This window comes from Trachurus trachurus, assembly GCF_905171665.1.
Source record: "Trachurus trachurus genome assembly, chromosome: 1".
NCBI lineage: Eukaryota > Metazoa > Chordata > Actinopteri > Carangiformes > Carangidae > Trachurus > Trachurus trachurus.
In genome coordinates, this window is record NC_139891.1 from 30,739,182 (window position 1) to 30,761,048 (window position 21,867).

At 42.5% G+C, this 21,867-nt stretch overlaps 1 protein-coding gene across 1 annotated transcript in view; it reads right to left on the reverse strand.

Annotated features, from left to right (window-relative positions):
- Positions 1–352: 352 nt before the first annotated feature.
- Positions 353–21,867, reverse strand: part of cacng2b (calcium channel, voltage-dependent, gamma subunit 2b) — a gene marked incomplete at its 3' end in the record, with an annotated part of 74,630 nt that continues 53,115 nt past the window's right edge. The window contains exons 2-4 of the mRNA XM_083971364.1: positions 21,631–21,714; positions 4,850–4,990; positions 353–885 (exon numbers count right to left, since the gene is read on the reverse strand). Coding sequence (XP_083827490.1) covers positions 353–885; positions 4,850–4,990; positions 21,631–21,714 — 758 coding nt within the window. The remainder of the gene's footprint in view (positions 886–4,849; positions 4,991–21,630; positions 21,715–21,867) is intronic.

Genomic DNA, 21,867 nt, shown 5'->3' on the forward strand with positions numbered 1-21,867 from the left:
GACAACCACCGGCCACCCCTCCTCCCGACTCCTCTTTCCCCATCCCCCCCTCTCAAATCTTTATAAACATGTTCAAAACTCGTTAAACAATGGTAGATGGGAAAATCATGCATGTTTCTTTTTTTATGCATTTTTTCTGTTTCTTTTTTTTAAACTCTGATCATCTGAGGTGCTGTGGAGCGCTCAGACCTTTCCCTCCTGTTGCCTAACCCCCTCACTCCGCCGTCAAGCCCCCCCTTTTCTCTTCCTCTTTCCGTTTCCTTACACCGTGATCTGTCTTTTTGCCGCCTCCCCCCAAAATTCCCCTCTGTTTTTTTGTTTTTTTTAAGTGTCCGAGGGCGCTCTGTCAGTTTCATACGGGTGTGGTGCGTCGGTTGGCGGTGTTGCTGTGGCCGCCTGAGTCTTTCAGGTCCTTCTGGATGCAGTTGTGGACCTGCAGGAAGTTGTGGTCCCTCTCCGTGGAGTTATAGGTGGCTGTCGGGGTGCCCGATTGGCCCTTGGGCAGCGTGTACATGGACAGCTCGGTGGACGGCAGCGTCCCGAAGGCCTTCAGGCCCACCGGCGATGCCTCGCGGGAGTGCGAGGGATCGGTGGAGCGGGATGAAGAGCGTGAGCGGCGTCGATAGCGGTAGCGGTAGCTCGGGATGCGCGTGATGGCCGCACCCTGGAGGTAGTCAGCGGCTCGCGCCCCCACGCGCAACTCCCGATGGCGGTCGATGAACATGTGCACGGCCAGCACGCCCACCATTTCGGCCATGATGAAGGAGAGGGCGCCGAAGTAGAAGGACCAGCCATAGGAGTAGCTGTTCTTCTTGGAGTCGCTCTTGGAAGGGTCCCCAGCGTTGGCTGATATGTACACAATGATTCCTATGATGTTGCTCAGGCCTGGGACGAGAAGAGACGGAGGGAGATTAGATAAAAGATAAAACGCAGCCAAAGTGATGCTCAAATAAAACCCACACATTCAACAAACGAAGACCACACAGCTGAAAAAAAAATGCTTTATTCATCAACCGTGTGCTACCACAGACAGGACACAACAATTTTTGGATCAACCTTTACCACTGTGGTCCCTCTGGGTGCTGCAGCTATTATGAATGAAGTGAAAGGCCTGCATGTAACCTCTAACAATGAATCAGTTTGCTCCAATGTGAGAATTGGTTGTTGAATTGTTCTCTTTAAATGTCGTGTTGGCTCGACTTTGAGCTAATTTTAGCCCAATCCCACATCGTCCACAAGTTGACATTGAATCCCCAAATTACTCCCCATGGTACGTGTGTGTGTGTGTGTGTGTGACAGATTTAAGCAATAGCTTGAATGCAAATAGTCCATTCAACCTTTTTGTGGTGAAGCTGTTGAGCAGAAAAGCAAAATTCATTATTTTTAAACCATTTGTTTACATTGGAGTCATTTCTGTCAAACACTGGACAAAGTGGCTGAATAGACGTCGGTCACACAGAAGATGAAGATAGACGATCGAGGACAGAAGAACTGATAAAAGAGCGACCCATTGTGTCCGCAACACAAACATGAGAAGAATCTGTTGTTGTGAACAGACCACACAGATTTCAAACACTTTTCTCTCTCTCTCATGTTCTCTCCGTCTTCCCCTAGATCCTCCTCTTTCCCTTTTTGGAGATCCAAACTGGGGCAGATTCACTCTTACACTTGTTTCTTGTATTCTATTTGAATATCTTCCTCTTTATCTCTCCCGCCTCTCCCACCTCCACCACCGCTCAGATTCACATCCTCCTGTCAATCTCATCTGTCTCTCCTCTCCTCTCCTCTCCTCTCCTCTCCTTCCGCTCTTTATTTTGATTGTCTGTTCCTCTTGTCGTACGTCACGTCTCTCTGGTTGTGTGCATCCGTAAACACACACACACACAGATTAGACACGAGGACGGGCAGACAGATAAATATGCAGATTCAAGCGGTGATAATAACAATAATGCATAAAGAGACGGAGGTGTGAGGACTGTGAGGGCCTGATTGAGATGGATCAGAGCAGAAGAGTATCAGGGACACCTTATTTTTAGAGTGTAATCCCAGTGGCCTCCTCTTAGCCTAGCAACAGGGCGAGAGAGACAGACACAGACAGTGGGAAAGAGAGAGCGAGAGAGAGTGAAACGGAGAGAACTGCATCTCTCACTTTTGACTTGGAGGGGAACTAGTTATCTAGTGCAGCGCAGTAGGCCATGGCCTAGAACCAGAGTACAAACACACACATGTATGCACACGCACAAAAACACACACACATGCAGGAAAAAAAAAAAAGGCAAAACAGCAACCTGTGCTCTCTCTGTCCCCCTCCTTGTCCAACCTGAGGCGTCTGTTGTACGCTACACACACGTCAAACGCCACGCAACACGTCACCTGGTGGTCAGCGAGCGCCGTCATGGCCGCCGCCTCCCAGACGGGACGTTGTGCGTGTATTTTCTTCTCTCCTTCACCTCTTTATTTGTGTTTCAAGAGTTTTCTCTCACTGTTTATATTCTTTATTATACACAGTGTTTCTTTTTACTGTAAGATAAGATTGTTCGGTAACACTTTATAATAAGTACACACTATTACGCATTAGTTAAACATTAATAAATACTGAATTCTTCATTTGTAACGCATAAATACTCATTAGTATGTAGTTTATAAATACAGTATCAATGATGAGTAAAACAATCAATATCCTTTATTTAACCAGGTAAAAACTCATTGAGATTTAAAACCTCTTTTCCAAGAGTGACCTGGCACACACAAGCAGAATAGTTACACCAAACACACAAATAAAGACACAGATAAAATACAATCACACATTTCAGGGAAAAGTGGGATTACATGGTTAGACAATGCAATCACAAGATCCGATTGAGCTCATTTCCCTGTCTTTTATAATTGACTTGAATTCCCCCAGAGATGTGTCGATTTCAAGTCCTGCTGCACATCGTTCCAGGTAGACGGGGCAGAAAATTAAAAGCCTTTTTGCCCAGTTCCGTTCTGAACAAAACATTTTTAACTGTTTATAAACTACATACTAATGAGTATTCATGTGTTATAAATAATGAATTCAGTATTTAATGCTTAACTAACGGTACGTTCACACCAAACGCGATGGACGCGATGCCATCGCCCGTAACGCGAGCATCGCGTCGCTTGACATATTTGTCACATTTTTCACCATCGCTTCATCGCGCTATGATGCAACCCACCTCCCGCTATTTTCTTTCTCTCGTCAACCATGGCTGAGAAATAATAATAAATATAAATACATATGAAATATTCACAAGGAGGAAGCTGTAGGTCCTCTGACCCTCTGCAGGCATATCTTTTTTTATTACGACCGCGGTAAAAGTACGACGTCGTGTCATAAAGCTCCGGGAAACAGCCATGGATGTATATTATTGATCTGAGGAAAACACACACAGCCCCTGGGTTTTTTTTGTTTTTTTTTACACAGCCACAGGTTCTCTGGACGAGGGTCTGGTGAGCGAGACTACAGCCACAGTGATCTTCTCCACCATGTTTTGAAATGTGTGTCTGCAGCTGTGTCGGTGACGTGGTTGAATATCAACACTGATTGGATGTCGCGGCACAGCGTCAACGCGATGTCGCTTGAAAAGTTCAAATTTTCCAACTTAAAGCGATGGACGCGATGATGCGATGGCCGCGATGGACGCGTCATCGCTTCATCGCGTCGCTCGTATCGCCCGAAACGCGCCGCCCAACGCGCCATCGCGTGTCATCGCGCCATTTACATTGACTTTTAATGGAAAGTTGTGGCGTTCATCGTGTCCATCGCGTTTGGTGTGAACGCACTGTAATGCTTAACAGTGTGTACTTATTATAAAGTGTTACTGATTGTTCTTTAAATAGACAAATTACACACAGGAGTCTATCTCTCAAATGTATGTATTTTGACTTTATGGAAAACATCCTGCGACCAATTCTGGGTCATTAAAAGAAAAAGAAATGTAAAACTGTTAAAAACCTGTTATTTGGGTGAATTAAAGTATTGAAAATGTTTCTAGAAACAGAACTGCATCACAACAGAAGAAGAACCTGACTTTGTATTTGCTCTAACTCTCCTACAGTGAGAACTAAACACACAACACGACTCATGTAAACTCAGAAAACATCTCCATCTTCATGCACACAACCAACAACCAAAGATGACAAACACACACAACAACAACACAACTGTTTGCAGGGGACACATTAAAAAAAATGACAAACTGGGCTGAGACGCACTCCCCCACCCCCACCCCCACTGTCCCATGTACACAACCATACTGATCTCATCTGTGCAATGAAAAAACACTTTGGGACACAACCTGGGTCGTTTTCTCTCTGCCATCTTTCATTCTTTCTTCCAGCACAATGCATGATGGGATATTTCTTAGCCAGGGAACCATCAGTTCTACACTACCTGTCACACAATGCATTGTGGGATACCATAAGTCCACTACAGTGTATTTTAGGTGCGTTCGACAGGTTTTTGTCTCCTCCTGGAAAAACTTCCTGTTATTATTTGCTGTAGATGTGTCTTCAAACTGATGAAGCTGTTTCCTGTATTTGTTTGGGTTTTGTTTATTTGCATGTGTTTGTTTAAGCTGCAGCACGCTGGGCTGACAACGTACTTTTCCTACAAAGTTTCCCAAAAATCTGTTCAAACTATTCTCCTCAGTGACGATAAAAGAGTGTGAGTCGTCACTTACAAAGAGATAAAAACTAAAATACACAAAGAAATCCACTCTGTTCTTGCTTTTGTGCTCGTTAGAGTTTAGCTGCATTTGTTAAATGAGTAACTTGCATCACTCTGATAAAATAATAATTTAACTCTGTGTTCTTTGAATCGTACCTGCGGAGACGAAGAGGATGCCAGCGCTGAGGATGATGTTGTGGCGTGACTTGTAAAACTCGCTGGCGGCGATGCACAGCCCCCCCATGAAGAGCAGGATCACACTCAGGATGGGGAAGATACTGGAGGCTCGGACAGCGCCTAGACACACACACAGACACACACAGACACAGGGAGGCAAATAGAGTTGTCATTGTCACCACAGGTGTTATTAGGGCTGTTGTATAGAGCTGAAAGACATCAGGGGGAAAAAAAGCTGCAAAAACTCAAATATCTTACCAAGAATATTTGTCTTATTTCTAGTCAAAATGTCATTTCTAGACAAAACAAATCTCATTATACTTAAAATAAGACTTTTAATAAGAAAAAGTAGCTTGTTTTTAGACACTTTTTATTTCTTTCAAGGATATTTTCACTTGAAATAAGTAGAAAAATCTGATAGTGGATCAAGTTTTTCTTCCTTATTACAAGCACAAAAAACTTGCTTTCACTGGCAGATTTTTCTACTTATTTCAAGTGAAAATTTGTTTGAAACAAGTGAAAATGATCTAAAAACAAGTAAATGTTTAGGTGATAAGTCTTATTTTAAGTGGAAAAAATTTGTTTTGACTAGAAATGAGACACTTTGACAAGGAACAAGACAAATATTCTTGGAAAGATTTTGAGTTTTTGCAGTGTACAAACGGCATGACATGGATCACATAGATGAACAAGTTTTTACAGTAGCAGATGTTGGCGCCATAACCAGAAAATGTCCTTACAGAGGCTGTTTTGGAAACTTCTTCTTTAGTCGTTTTGTGAGCTGCGTTGCCCCCAGAGGACGGTCGGTCGACGAGTGTTTTGGAAAAGTATAATGTGAACTCTAATGGCTGGTTGTTGCCGGTTGACAGCCGACTCCCAGCGTGACACCGCCACTTGAACAGCTCGACAGGGAGCGGTTTTGAAAGCCTGTCTGAAGCATTACGCTGCCACGTTACTACGGCTTCAGCAGCAATCAGACTGGAATAAATGATTGTTCTCAGGTGATGTAGGCAGGAGGAGGATTATTATTATTATATTTAGTGCAAAAGACTTGTCCCTCCTTTTGTATCTGTCCTGCGGATCTCTCCTCCGATGGACAAAGTGTCTGTCCTCCCCCTTCTCTGTCGCTCTATCGCTCCATCTCTCTAAACCTCTCCTCCATCTGTCTCTGTCCTCTCTCCCTCTCCTATCGGGTCTGTCCATCAGCTGTCCGACTGCTTGCCCTCTGCGTGGCTGATTGGCTGATTGGCTTCGGGGTTGTCATGGCGCTGCCTCGGTGTCACGGAGCTCGGTCCGGCGTAACAATGTCACATTCCTGAACTTTGGGCAGTTTTCACGCCCCCCTCATCAGTCCCTTGTTCCTCGTTCTTCAAGGACACAAAGGGACAAGTAAGTTATCAAAGTTAATGTGTTTTTTTTATTTATAGGCTACACCATTATGTCTAGTCTAACACTAAAACCTTGAAATCAACTGATTTCTATCTGTATCGCTCAACTATATAATATACAGTATTTATCCATGTTCAGTTGACAAAAATGTGATTACGAACCATCATTTTTAAGTAGAAACTACTTTTTGGTCATTTTTTTTATTTGTAATTTTGTCTTTTATCCCTTTTTTTACTCACTAAATTTATTGGTGAGATTGGAGAACACAAACCAATAAAAAGAAATCTGATAGGCAGCTTCCATGCTCCTGACCAATAGAGACAAGGGTTAAAACCAGCAAAATAAGGTTGTAATAAATCAGAATGAGCTTTTATTGTCTTGCTCAAGGGCGCCTAAAGATGGCTGTTAAACGGAGAAAGGGCGTGTCGCTCAGGCTTGTCCTTGATCTTGTTTGGTGATGACTCTCCATCTCCTTTTCCTTCCCCCTTTCTTCCTTAATTTCTTCTCTCCGTCCATGTATTTCTCTCCCTCCCTCTCTCTCTCGTAGAGCTGCACTGTGATGGCTCCATTCACTGAAGCAGATCAAATATTAAGGTGACCTCAGAGTTGGCACTGCACCAAGCTTCCTCCTCCTCCTCCTCCTCCTCCATCCTATTTGTTTTAACCCCATCTCCTCTTCTTCATTGACATGTGCTGTCAGGGCAAATTTTCTTCAAGGTGGAAAGCCCCTCACACCAGCCAGATACTATATGCACACACACAAACACACACACTTATCTTTTTTTCCCAGAGTAAGCGGAAATGCCTCCTGTCCCGTCACATACACACACACACACTCACTCACTCACACACATCCATACACCTGTACTACACTTGATTTACCACATACTGGGGGGTGAACACACACCGCTGCTGGCTGAGACTCTTTACGATGTTAAGAGACACACACAAACACAGATACACACATACGACCACAGTATGGCAGCGGCGAGGTTGTCTTCTCAAATCTCATTTCTATTGAATGTCTGCCAAGCTCGAGCTGCTTTAGCTACTGTTGTTCCACATGTTGAGTGAGCGCAACATCTGCAGTTTACATTTTTGAAACAATATGCACGTATTTCAGTGAAATAAGAGATAATAAGCTGAGTATAGTACATAAGTTAATGCTTACATTAAAGTTGCTGATAGATTTAGCTAAAACTGGGTGTGATATGGTTGAAAAGTCCAAATTTAACTTGTTTTTTTGAGCTTCCAGGTAACTTGAAAACAAAACCCTGCTAGTCTTAAAGAAATGACACATACAGTATAATAACTTGCAGTTTTATAAACGATGCAGCCGTGGTAACATTTCATTTCTGGGATTGGAAAACTCAAGATTGTTCCATGAAAGAACTTGACTGAAAGATTTAAGTAAAACAGTTAAAATGCATTTGTTATCTAAACAATTCAAACACATTAGCTTCAAAATCCTGAAAATCTTCTTAGAATCTGCAGTATTTTCCTGTCACACTGTTCACTCTGTCCCCACATGTTTTGAAAACGCGGGTTATGTTCATAATAATTTTGAAGTGTGATCAAAATGATGCTTTCCTCTGAATGTTTACTTAAAATGAGGAATAATTATACAGTATATTATCTAAATAAGTTCATCAGAATGTGTTTCTACACATGATAGACAAATAAAACATATAAAAGTATTTCTCAAAATATGTGTCAGATAATTCAATATTGGCACATAGTTGAAGAATGCTGTATACAGAAAGCTGTATTTAGTAAAAACATGTCAGTGGCAGCGATGTGTATCTTGGATATGAAAGAAACAAGTACGTTCATTTTCGAACAAGTGTATAAATGTACTTAATAAGGGTAGAAATGCCTGAGAACATATTTCACTTTTGCAAAAACATTGATAGAAGAATCGTTCAATGAGATCATATCGAGGTGTTAAAACTAGCCTGGATGTCAGTATTTAAAAAGTGATATAAATGCAGGACAAAACATAAAAAGGAAACTGTGGCAAAAAGCTGAAATTGACAAAATACAAGAGGGATAGTGGGATAAAAGGGGGGAAAGAATGTTAAAAAAAAGAATGGAAGAGAAGAAGAAGTGAAAACAGAGCAGGGAAAAGAAGACGAGACAAGAGGAGAAGCGAGAAGACTGCAGGCCTTCACTTCTCTGTGAAGCTGCTTTGCCGCGAGCGATCTCTGTCGCTCTCTCTTTCCCTCTCTCTCTCCTTCCCTCCCTGCACTTTTCGCTCCAAGCAGAAGGCAGGGAGTTTAAAAGGAAGGAATTTTAACCAAATGCGCCGGCCTCCAGGCGCACCCCGCCACCAAGCGCATCGCAGCGCAGAGACAGAGAAGGAGGTGAGCTGAGAGTGAACGAGCTCCAGCAGCAGCAGCAGCAGCAGCAGCAGCAGCAGCAGCAGCAGCAGCAGTGTACTGTGTGTGGAGACGATGTCTGCAGTATGTCTTCAGTTTGGTTTGAGGACGCTTCAGGCTGCACTGGGGACTGAACCTCTGACTTTTCTGCTTGTGAGATGATCTCTGTGCACTGCAGGCCATCCTTGCCTCATTGCACCGCGCTGCACACATCATCCATCACGCCCAAACGGCATCTTGCCAAGTCAAACTTTTCACAAACATCAACTGTATGTCTGCTGTATACAGGACTATGGCAAAAATAAATCAACTGACCCCTTGACGTTTTGTTTCAGTCTTTGCTTGTCCTGAGGCTTTGCAACTACTAGCTTGTAGTTTCTTGTAGCATCTCCAGTAAAAGATGCCATGAACTGAAAAATGTATTTATCCAGCTATAAACCTGGAAATTACATGTTAATAGTGGATTTATCTCTTGATATAAACCAAATTCAAGTCAAAAAATATTATCGTTATTTTGTTATTATTAGTGGTGGTGGAAATGCTGGTCGAGCCGACCAGCATTTCCTTACTTTCGGTTTTGTGGCAAGTCATGAGAATAACGCAGCCGAATCACCGTTTATGGTCGGAACTACAACGGTATGTGATCGTCTTCGAACCTCTGACTTTAATTACTGATGAATGAAAACATGAGTCCGTCTTGCACCGGTCAAAGAATTTTACGGTGCGCGCGGAGGCTCATAAATGTAGTGTGAAAACGCTTCGCTTTTCCAAAACTCCTCGTTGTCCCTTTAAGTATTTCTTTTTACATCAAGATTGATGTAAAATGTTCTCTTCCTGTAAAACAAATTCAGGTATTTGATGAATTTTAATTTTGCAACCAAGTAAAATCAATTTCTGGAATGTTTATGCTCCTCCTCTCAATTCGGGGGCCACATCCTTCGCACGATGCATTTGAAGGTCGATTACATCACAGCGTTGCAATAAGGCCTAGCTTTCCCAATTTGAAGGCTCCTCCAAATCCAACCTTCTCTCGCCTGTTCTAGGAGGACACATCGCTCCTATCCTTCGTGGAGTCCTGTATCCCAAGACTCTTTGCACGCTGGTAATTATTAGCCATCTAGCATGCTAATTTGGATGGGGCTCCTTGCTGTAGCCATGGTAACCCCACTTTGTGGCTAGCTTGGAGGTGTGGTCGATGTGAGGAGCTGAGTAGCTGTTGGAAGCGTGTAAAAGCTGCGACTTTCGAATATTTGACGTTGCATTCTGGCGCAATCAGGAAATGCTCTGAAGGCTAGACCGTCCTATTGATCAACAGTTGATGCGGCCGTTGGAGATGCCTCCAAAGCCGTCGCCTTCGTATACCGCGTACAGGTTGCGTCCTCCGAAGGGATACACCTTATAAATTCTGCCAGTCCGCATGGCGACCTCAGTACTGGACCTGCTAGCTAGTAGAGCTGTCACTTTTTAGAAAAATGAGGTTCGAACGAATAGGGCCTATCAAATGACCCATAATTTGCTTGGATAAATTCAAATACTTTTATTTTGAAAATTGTTTTAAAGGTTGAATATGTAGAATATTTATTAAAAGCTATATTTTTTCAAAAATAATACATCCATGGGGCCTTTAGAGGGGTACAGAATGAAAATATTGCTTTTCCACAAAAAAATTTTTTTTAGTCTGAATTATTATTTTTAATTTTTTTGACGGGCTCGACAATGACTTTCTGTCAACGTTCTGTTTACATTCGTACCTGCCTGTAGCTGACATGTGGCTCAGTTCTCCGCTGTTTTCCTGCCTCCTCCCGGTCCTATGCGTTTGTTTCCAACCAAGCCTTTTTAATAATCAATCGGTGGATCAATGGATTATCATATACTTGTTAGGATGGGTGTATTTGTGTAGTCTTATCTGTCATAAACACGTTTATCGTCGCGGACTTTTGGTGCCACGGAGCTCCTTTTTTTTTTTTTTTCCAACTTGACGAGAGCAGTGACAGCGGAGGCTCTGAGCAGCAGCGGTGTGGAAGGCAGAGAGCCTCCACTGTCCCTGTAACAAGCTACATGTCATTTATTATGCTGTTAATGACGGTAAAAATGAAACATAAGGTAAATATCCTGCTTAGCTCTCCTCCTCTGCTGTCCTCTGTTCAGAGCGGAGTCCCTAGCAACGGCCCGTTTTACCTAGCAACGGTCTGGCAATCGACTACTGGAATTCTTTTTCTGTTGTTGTTCTTGTATTTCTACATAGTCAACCTTTAATTTTGAAAATTGACCGGATTCTCTCGTTGTTTCATGTTTGACTTCCTGCCCAGCTCGACATGTTTGACACACGACACCGGCTATTCGCGGCACTTCCGCGTCCGGTGGACGATCCCCGGCGCTATGCAGGCACTTCCGCCTACATTTCGAGCAGGTCATTACCGCTGGGATATGAACTTTTCACCCCACGTTCGAACGAATATTCGAATATCGAATAAAAAGTGACAGCCCTACTAGCTTGTTTAAGAGTATGGGGCTGAAGCTGTAGTCTACTTTCACAAACTTTTCAAACAATGCGCTGATGTCTGTTGCCGTCTAATCCCACAGGTGGCGCTTGATGCATATTCCACGCTACTGGCTACTGTAGATGTCAATCAAAATCTGTTTTAACTGGAAATATGTCATTATGTGGAACTGAGCAGCACCAGAGAGATGGTCATGTTCCAGGGCATCTTTAAAATTCAGTTTTTCTATCAAAAGACTCTTGATTGACTTTTTGTTGTTTCTCCATGAAATAGACTCTAAAGTAGTCTTTGCACATTGTAACCTCTTACAGCTTTGGGAGTTTCTCCAATTATTTCCACAGATGTATTAACTGATGGATGTCACTGCCCCCGCCATATGTAAGGGTCAAAACAATTAGCCGGGTGTGTGTTTCTCAAGCAGCAGATAGTGGCAACTGATTAATTAGATTTTTCAGACCTGAGCTGAATTCATCACTGACACACAAAGGGTTAATGGAAGAGAGAGCCAGAGAGCCGCCGCTGTTCAATCGTTGAGAGTCTGATTCATCTGTTGATGCCATTTTCACTACATGACATATAACACATCATATCACGCTTCGTATTCCCTACAGTTACTTGTTGACCTGGAGTTACATCCACACTATTTTTCCGTTTCTCATTCATTCATTAATTCATTCATACAGAGCAGAAAGTCGTTCAGTTTCATGTTGTCTTCACTCTCGACAAACTCCACCGGTGACAGAATCACGAAAAGGGGGAGAAGAAAAAAAAAAAAAAACACAGGCAGCCAATCACAGCTCTCACCTTCTCCATGGGGGTATTTTTCATCTTCACTGTTGCCCCAGTGTGTAGTTAAATTTTTGATAACCCAGCACACCAGCTTTGGGGTTGCCTGCAGCGTAACCTCGGAGCCTGTGAGCACAGGTGTGGCACATCCCCTCAACTCATAACTATTAAATCAAGCTTTTACTGCCTCGGTTATGATGTTTCAACTAAAACTGTTACAACTCCACTCCACATTAGCTCAGTCAGATTTAATAGTGTGTTAGATATTATTGTATTAAGAGATAATTATGAAATTTCAAAACAGTTAGCAGGTGTCACTAACAAGGGAATCAAAAGTTGATTACCTGCGTCCATCAGTTTTTTTTTTAAATCTCAGGCCACATGTTTCCTGTACAGTCGTCTGGTGGATGAAGTTTATCCCAGTTTATGTTGGGCATTAAAGGGATAGTTCAACATTTTGGCAATAATTTGCCATAATCCCTATAGTCATAGCAGTAGGTTCGTTACCTTTAATTGTCGGTGCAAGCTATTTTTAGAACGGCGGAGCAGAGCCGTGAGCTCTACCACGCTATGAGATAATAATGGAACGTTACGAGACGGAGTTGTTTTAGAGGTAAATTCAGAGACTGCTGAGAAACTGTCCCTGAAGGCAACGCGCATCAGCGGTTTTGCATGAATTTACCTCTAAAACAACTCTCTCTCGTAACGTTCTGTTATTATCTCATAGTGTGGTGAATGTGCAGGTCACAACTTGTCCACCAGAGCGTTTTGGAGTTGTTGGATTGTGTATTTGATGAGTTTGATGAGGGAAACCAAGAAATCCCATTAGCCTCCGTAGCGTAGCTCTGAGCAGCTCGCGGCTCTGCTCGGCCGTTCTAAAAATAGCTTGCACCGACAATTAAAGGTAACGAACCTACTGCTATGACTATAGGGATTATGGCAATGGGCCAATATGCCAAAATGTTGAACTATCCCTTTAAGGAAAGGTCACACGTCTCCTGCTCATCAGCATGTACGTGATTTGTAATATTGTTTCTATGTTTCCCTGTTGGATCGTACAGGGTTATTAGTTTAGTGATGCTATTTTAAATGAGAAGAGAGAGATGGGGAGGTTTTATATCACGACTGCACAAACTCAGACAATTATCCTCCTTCTCTAAAAACCTCCTGTTTTTCATTCTCCCTTTTTTTTTTACACTTTCACCTTTCCTTCATTTCTCCCACTGCTTGGTTAGTTCTGCTGCGGCAGAGTGTGTTGTGTTCATACTGTATGTGTGTGTTGTGTGTGTGTCTCTGGCTGACGTATGGTTTCATTAGCTGCAGCAGAGGAGAGCCCAGTAATTGTGGCTGAATTATAGAGGTGGGGGTGGACACCACCATGGGAGCACCCTGGGTTCACACACACACACACACACACCTATACACACCTATCTATGCGCGCACACACACACACACACACAAACTACAGCATTACTTTGTACAGACTCGCTCAACAAGCAACAAAGTGAACACACTCATCGATCAGCCTCCCGCCCCCTCACTTGCGCTCTCTCCCGCTCCAAAGTGGGGTGTTTCCCGTACACACTGTACACTACCCACGCAGGAATGATTCGCTTGCTCTTTCACACACAGACACACGCATGCACTCATCTAACTTAGAGCTTGCGCACACACAAATGCACACACACATTTCGCCCACGTGGGAGAACCCAGCAGCAAAGAACCTGGCAGTGGGAACTGGGCAAAACAGCTTCAGGGGAATAACTAATAGTGCATGATGTGTGTGTGTGTGTGCGTGTGTGTGTGTGCGTGTGTGTGTGTGTGTGTGTGTGTGTGTGTGTGTGTGTGTGTGTGTGTGTGTGTGTGTGTGTGTGTGTGTGTGTGTGTGTGTGTGTGTGTGCATGTGCGTCCATACAAGATTATCAAACATGTTCACCGGTAGAGTTGTTTTTAGAAAATGAAGAGATCTTATTTAGGGGGAAGAAGAAAACTCCAAGCATGAACCAAACCCCCACATACACATTTCCACACACACATACACACAACCACACACACACACACACACCACCAGCAGACAGATGTGTGTTTTGTGCACGTGCCTGTGTGAGTATTAAAGCTGCCAGTGCCGCCTGCCTGCCCGCTATGCCACCGTATTACTCATGTAAATCGTGATATGCCTTCATGTCACAACTTTGCTCCCCACCAAAAATAGCCGCGTGACATCATCAGCGGGTCGGATGATGATGTCACTGAGCGGGTGACGTCACGTGTCTCCTAGCAAACCCGATCCGGAGTATTAGCATTATGTACGAGGATCCAGCCGTCTAATTATAGCAACAGCAACAACACTGCGCGCTGCTTCCACTTCAGTGTTCAGAGCAAATCAGGACTCTATGTGTGTGTGTGTGTGTGTGTTTGTGTTCTTGTATTTCTATCTATATGAGGACCGCAGCTTAAACCTTATGAATGAGGACCTTTTTGCTTGATCCTCATTTATTTGAAACACCTGTTTGTGGGTTAAGAAAAAGACACAATTAAGATATATTATTACAAAAATATCGCTCTCAAATGCCACTTTGAAGATATTTTCGTTAAACATCTGTATTCATACAAATATATAATAACAGCTTCCATTACTTTCTTTTTTTTTTTTTTTTTACATTTCTGAGAGAATTACACAACACATTACATATTTTACCTCATGAATCTGTAGTATTAAAATTGCTCCGCCTCAACCAGCTAAATTTGTAATTGTCCAAATTTAACACTTTTACTTTTGATACTTATATGCATTCAGCTACTTTTTGTACTTTGTGGTATTGATACTTTTGCTGAAGCCACTAGATTTTGGACTTTCATACTTCGGTACTATACCGGTGGTAGTATAGGAAAACAAAAGTGTTGCAAGTAACGGTACTATATCTACATGAAAATTGGGCACATATGGGATGGCCATGAAATACAAATCAATCTTTGGTGCCCACAGTATGGTTAAATAAAATAAACCACTAAAAGATACTACTGTAGATACTATATATACTACTAAAATCTAATCATAATGAAATCAAATATTTGGTATAATCGGACAAAATGACTTACTCACTAACAACAAATAAATAGCTCCTACACAGGGAGGTTGACAGTGACTGAGAGTGAAATGCCTCGCTCATGATTGATCAACACTTATGCACAGTTTTGGTAAAGGTCTAGAGAATCCATTATATAAGTGAGGTGCACACATGTGTATGCCTGTGCATTGTTCAAGCCACTTAGGGCCCAGAGCTGAGCTGTTGGCCACATCTAATCCCATTCAAGGGGTCCATGCGTGACAACGCACATAGACACCCCACACACTTGCTCTCTCTCTCAACACACACACACACACTTATATATTGACACATACAAAAACACACACACTGTTTCCAGTTACACTCACTCCACAAACACACTGTTCCTATAGAATTGTACATTTATTTGGGCACGCACATGCTACCAAAATCAAAACTCCCTTCTTTTTTTTCTTCTTTTTTTACATTTTAACAAAGCAACCACATGCAGATAGTCACATCTCCTCAGGTGTAAAGCCAAAACATACACTCTGTCTCATTAAGATTGGAAGCAAGTAGATTAAATAGTCATTAGTCAGAATTAGTGAATCTCTGAATCTCTTTTTGCATGAGTGCAGCTAATGAACAGGTGTTCATCCTTCCACCCCAATCTGCAATTGAACAAATACCAGCACAGGTTTCAGGTCCATGTAGCCTACTACAATAACAGCAGAAAGTGCAAGAAATGTGAAACACATTGGCCTACACATCAGAAACTGGCTTATGTAGGCCAACACAGAATCTCAGCAGGCTGGAGTGAATGCTATGTCCTCCTATCATTTTTGTTTTCAGGACAACTTGTGACTTTAGTTGAATGTCATCCCAATTTCATTGAAATTAATGGTCTAAAATTAATTAACTTGAGAGGCTTGCATTTTTTGGTGCAATACCATTGGAAAGCGTATGGCAGTAACTAGTCATTGTTGCTGTTAGAAAATAACTAATCAGGAGGTGGATCTTTCTCTGAGTGTCATGAAACCAGCATGTCCTTCAACCTGAATGACCATCTAACGCGAACCACAGGAGTGTCTCCTGAAACACAGCAGCAGGTACACTGGACTCTGGTTGTCATAGTTACAATGTATGTGGTGTGTACTGAAAGTGGCATAGCAGACCATTGAAATAACAAGCTTGCAGCTATGTGGGTCTTTGTGACTTGGGTTTTGGGCACAAAAATTACTTGGTAGGCCGACAAAGTTTAAGAAAACACAAGGGTTTGGGTTGAATTTGGATTTCCGTTGTTGTGGTTACAAGAGTAAGAATTTGGTTGTGGTACCTGTGTCTCATTGGCACAACCTCCTGTCATGATGACTGTGGCCACTAGGTGTCACCTTACAAAATAATGAACTTTGGGTCATAATTTACAGCTGCACCAACGATCAGTGGGCTCTTTTTGTAAAATTGTCCAATATCAAAACTCTATCTGACAGTGTCTTTGAGAATTTATAACTCACAACATGCTTCTTTTTTTTTTGTAAAAGTTGCAGGTAGTAATTCTCAAATGCTCCCCTTCAGACCAATACAAGACAGTCATGCACTGGACAATTCTCCAGTGTCAATTTCTCTCTATATCCTAAGAATATGAAGTAGAGGTCTCCTTGCTCAAATTTGTTGGACCGCTTTCAACATTTAACCGGTACACAGTCTACCCCAACACCACATGCATAAATTACTTTTCAAAAGAAAAAGACCCTGAAGGGGACCTGAGCAAAATTAGACCTGATCCGCAATGTGACTGACTCCAAAAGCCCCTAACAGAGATAAAACACGAACACTGGCACCAGCATGCAGCGCTATCAATTAACAAGCAACCGTGGTCAAGAGCAGCAATATAATATAATAATAATAATAATAATAATAATAAGAATGAATATAAATTCATAAAAAACAAACTCCAAAAAATAATTCGTTTATATGCCTCACAGACTAATTTATACTGTACTGTATGCATAACTGAGGGTCCTATTTTCACTCGCTGCACTCACAATATATCATTAGAGAGAAGATAATCATTTCTTAACCATTTTATTATTGGTGAATCACAAAGAAGAAGTAATTTAATTACATAAATCTTTCACATCAGCTACTGATTTCCTAAAATATTCCAATTGTGAATTTGCATGTGATCATTGCTGATGCTACACCGCTGCTATGATCCCCACTCAGATGTTAGACATGCTAACACGCAGAGGATGGGTCATTAGTATTAATTCAGACACTCAGTTTTCAGATGCTCCTTGGTTTGGATGGATACATCGTCAAGGTAACCTGTAAATGCTGTCCTCTATATTATGCTGTAGTGGAGGACTGGGGTGGTGGCTCTGTCGTCTCTCTCTCTCTCTCTCTCTGTGGCTGCGGCTGATAGTACAACTGCTGCAGGAGGAAGGCTGACTGCTCGCCATTACATAACCACATGTACAAATTCACCCAGAGAGCGGTGGGTGGGGGTGGGGGCGGGGGGGGGGGGGGGGGGGGGGGGGGTGGCTCGGAGAGCGAGAGCAAGAGACTCAGGCAGAGAGATTGAAAAGACCCTTGGGTAAACAGAGGGAGACTGACAATGGGAAAAAGAGCGTAAAGAATCCAAGATGAATGACAACATCCATCCGTTGTTTAATGTTGTTCAACGTCTACTACTCTTTTAGTCGCCACAAATGGTGTAAATAGTGGCAGCGTGTTCGCAAATGATGACATTTATTACAGAGATGGATTGAGTCATCTCCATTTGAGGATTTTACCACTAAAAACTGACAAGCTACGGCATTCCTTTGCACTCTCAAATCAGTTTGATTGAAGCAGTTTAAAGGGCGAATCCACACTAATAAGACAAGTCCAGAAACAGCTGCTGCACTGCACTATTCTGTGAACACATCTCAAATTAGTCTTGTTGCAGCAGGTGTTACTGTAGGTCCTAGCTGAAGACAACTGAGCATCAGGGATGCATCGTTATGTCTTAAAGGGATACTTCACCCAAAATCAATAATTCACCAATTGTCTACTCACTGTCATGCCAAGGAAGGGTTTGGAGAGTAGTGGGAGCTACTGCTACAACAAGGCTAAAAACAGAGATCAAGTTATTTTTTTCCAAACAACTTTTTCATGTGGCGGCTTCAGGACACTTGGGTCAGTACGGACGGGCAGTATGGAGGTATCTGGATGTTTCATAGTGTGTGTTTCGGACGATTCAAAAGTGAACTCTATCCGCCGCCATTATATGAAAATCCGTTGCCAGTCGGACCCCCCCTGGAACTCCTAAAGCGTTTTGATAACTCTGAAAGTTCTCCAAATCCTTCCATGGCATGACGGTGAGTAGAAAATTGGTGAATTATTGATTTTGGGTGAAGTAATCCTTTAAAGGGTCTATATTTTACACCTTTCCAGTGTAACGTAATGTCACAAATATATATTTGTGGATTTAAATGTTCAATGTTGTTTTACGTCTCCTCTTTCAGGCTTCTGCTGTAGCTGTAACAACAGGCTGTGAGCCTCTCTTCTGATTAAAATCATTAATATGCCTTGTCTGTTGTATTAGGTTGATTGGTGAAGTCAGGCCTAGCACCCATCACATACATATTATACATATTTATGTCACACAAGTAACAAAAAGATGGCACGCTGTGATTGGCTGGACTCCAACCTCTAGTCTGTCCTGTCTTTCAGCCAGGTTATTACAAGACTTTGAGACATAACGCCTTGACAGATGATTGGCTAATCAGACACTGTGTTCACCCCAATAAACTAGAATATGATGACAGAGATTGTAGTGGTTTCTTGGGTGTAATTCAACCTCTGGGACAGATGTTTTCTTCCTACTCTTGGTCAATGTGGGTGCTTTTAAACATAATTAGTGATATTTTCCCAAAACCAAACTTAACCAGCTCTGTGGCAGGTCAGAAAAATGTTCATATACGTAAATCCTGGCTGTGAATATGTTTCATTTTGAAGCGTGCCTATTTTGGAGATTAGGTATGAAGCTCACATCTTTGATTTAGGTTTTTGGACCTGGGCCTCCTTTTAATAACTCTAGCTGTTCGGGGTAGACAGATTGCACTGAGGATATCTGGAGCTTTCGTCAACAAACGGCTGCTGTTTCACGGAGCGTCCTTGGCTCATCTTGCTAAATTCATTATCTCAGGCTTCCTAAACAACAGACAGTAAAAACATTACAAAAGAGATTCAATGTACCGCTGATCTGGACTATTTCAGGTTGGTATGGGTTTAAGGGAACGGGAATTGTCTCCTCTCTCCTAGCTGATGTTATATAGAGCAAGGAATCCAGCTGTTCCAGTAAAGCTGCTCAGGGATCATTAGCAGGAGCTTACAGTTCTACTGGGAAGCATACAGGTGGGAATGTGTATGATAAAGTGAGTGTGAAGCAGGGTGACGCTTATAAACAAGTGTTGCATCATTTCCATCTGTCAGAACGTGTCATCGTCTACACTTTACATTGTCATTCCAGTAATTTAGCTGACACCGTTAGTCAGAGTGACTTAGAGCGAGTGCAGCGGTAGGATCGGCTTTGATTACCACATCAGTGGGGAATACATGAGGAGACCAAAAGCAAAGAGTGCAAAGAGTCAGTGCGTTAGAGCAATGTTACAGCCGGCAATCCATAAAAGTGGAGCTCAGAGGAGGAACAGAAGGTCAATTTCTGCAAATGGTCACAGTCATATACAATTAAGGATGTGGCACAGCAATGTTAGCCGGCATTATACATCAAATGTTTGCTGTGTGTAGCTATCCAACCTGGAAGACCTTCAAGTTTGGCCTGCATAAAGGATTTGCATATTTAAGTGAACGTGACATTTCAGTTTTTGACTTTTAATCAAACTCTTAGGATGCTATTTTGCTTTATTTTACTGAAAACAAAGGAAAATGGTTTTCAATAATAGGCCTATATGTGAACGAAGTGAAAAGGTCTAAATCCATTTTGAATACACTATTCAGCCATCATCAGACTGTATAACTTAGCTATATATTAAAAATATGATAAAGAGTAGAAGGCGAGGGATCAGCTGATGGAGTATACTCCAATCCTCCCAATTGATGACTCAAAACCTACACAGATATTTCAGTTGCCACGGTGACGCACAGCAGGAGAGGGAGCTCTGCGAGATCAGTGGTTCATCTGGGCCAAGTACAGTCAATTCAAAACAAATAGCAGGCTCTCGGTCTTCCAGTCCGAAAACTGGCAAACCACTGTTTCTGAGGCCGCGCCAGTGTAAATGATACCAGAGCACCAATCAATTCATGTCTTACTGTATCTGTGTCAGGGATTATTTATCAGACCGGGTACATTTTTTGGCATGGATGCTGCTTCCACCTTTTACCCAACAAAAGGGGGATGTGAAAATGCTGTTCAGCCCTGAAAAAGCCAACGAGATCAAGTCCTTGAATAGCTTTTTGAAAAAAACTCCTTAGAAATGTGCCACCTTTGGAGTTTAAGAGAGAAAATGTGTTGTAACCCTTTTCTTCTCGCCAAACTAAACTTTTAAACTTTTAGAAACATTGTGAAAAGTCACTTCAAGTAGACCCCAAAACTAAAAACCAGCTCCAGCTCCCTGCCTGTCCTCTTCCCCCCCACCATCATCCCCATGTTTCCCCACCACCAGCTGTCGGACAGGCGTGCAAGGGCCTCGGTGGAGATGGACAGACAGATGGATGGAAAGCAAGAAGGAGGAGGAAGCAAGGGATAGATGGATGGATGGATGGATGGGTGGATGGATGGACGGAAGAAGGAGGAGAGGGAGAGGTGTGACCCACATAGCGGAGCCCGGAGTATTTATAGAAGAAAGTGTCCTAATTGGCAAGCCGCTGGGAAAGCAACAGCGCTGCACTGGTACCCTACTCCTTGTCCTTCACCTCCTTAACCTTCCCTTCTCCTTGTCTTTCGCCCTCGTGTGCCGCCTCGTCCTCCTCTCCTTTTGTGCCCTCCTCCGAGTACCGTACTCATCCCTCTTCCTCCTTCATACCCACCTCCATGACCACCTCCTCACCTCCTACACCCTTCCCCCTTCTCTAACTTTACACCGTCCTCCCCAGTTTCTCCTCTTAAGCTTTTGTGCAACTCTTCGACTCCTACCCTCCACTTCTAACTCTTGTTGTCTCCCTTCATTCCCCCTTTTCGTCAAACTGCTTCCTGCTATTCTCCTATACCTTCCCTTTGTCTCTCCGTCTCACATCAAGCTTAAAACAGGTGAGAGGTTTTAGGCGGCACAGTTGACGCTGACATATTCTTATCTCCCAGATACTTTATAACGCTCAAACTTGAGCGATCCCACAGATTTGGGACATTTTCTACCTGTTACAAAACATCTCTGAAACTCTTATCACACATTTCTATACATAGACATGTTTCACCCATTTGGAAACCTTGGGAATTTCACCAAAATGTTACATGGTGCCGGAAACCAGGACATATTTGCAAAAACTAGTCATTAGAGTCGCTATAATTTCAGTATCATGATATGGCAAAGGGTTTGATTTCCTTAACAGCTCTGGAAAGACATGTATAAAACCTGTTCAGAAGCAGTGCACGTATATAAAACATGAAGTATCATTAGGACAAGAAATACAAAACATGAATGGATGGACAGACTTACGTAGGAAGTACTCAGAAGCATCTGCCTCATAGTCAGCATCCTCCGGGAAGTGATCTATCTGCTTACACATGCCTTTAAAGGAACCTGTTTGAGATCAATAGAAAAAAAGAAAGAAAGAAAGAAAAGGGATGAGAGGAGAGTTAGAATTTACATTTGCACTATAATTTCAATATAAACATTCACTGCAATGACAAGACAAATAATAATGTGTCAATGTTTGCGCTTCTCACATTTCCG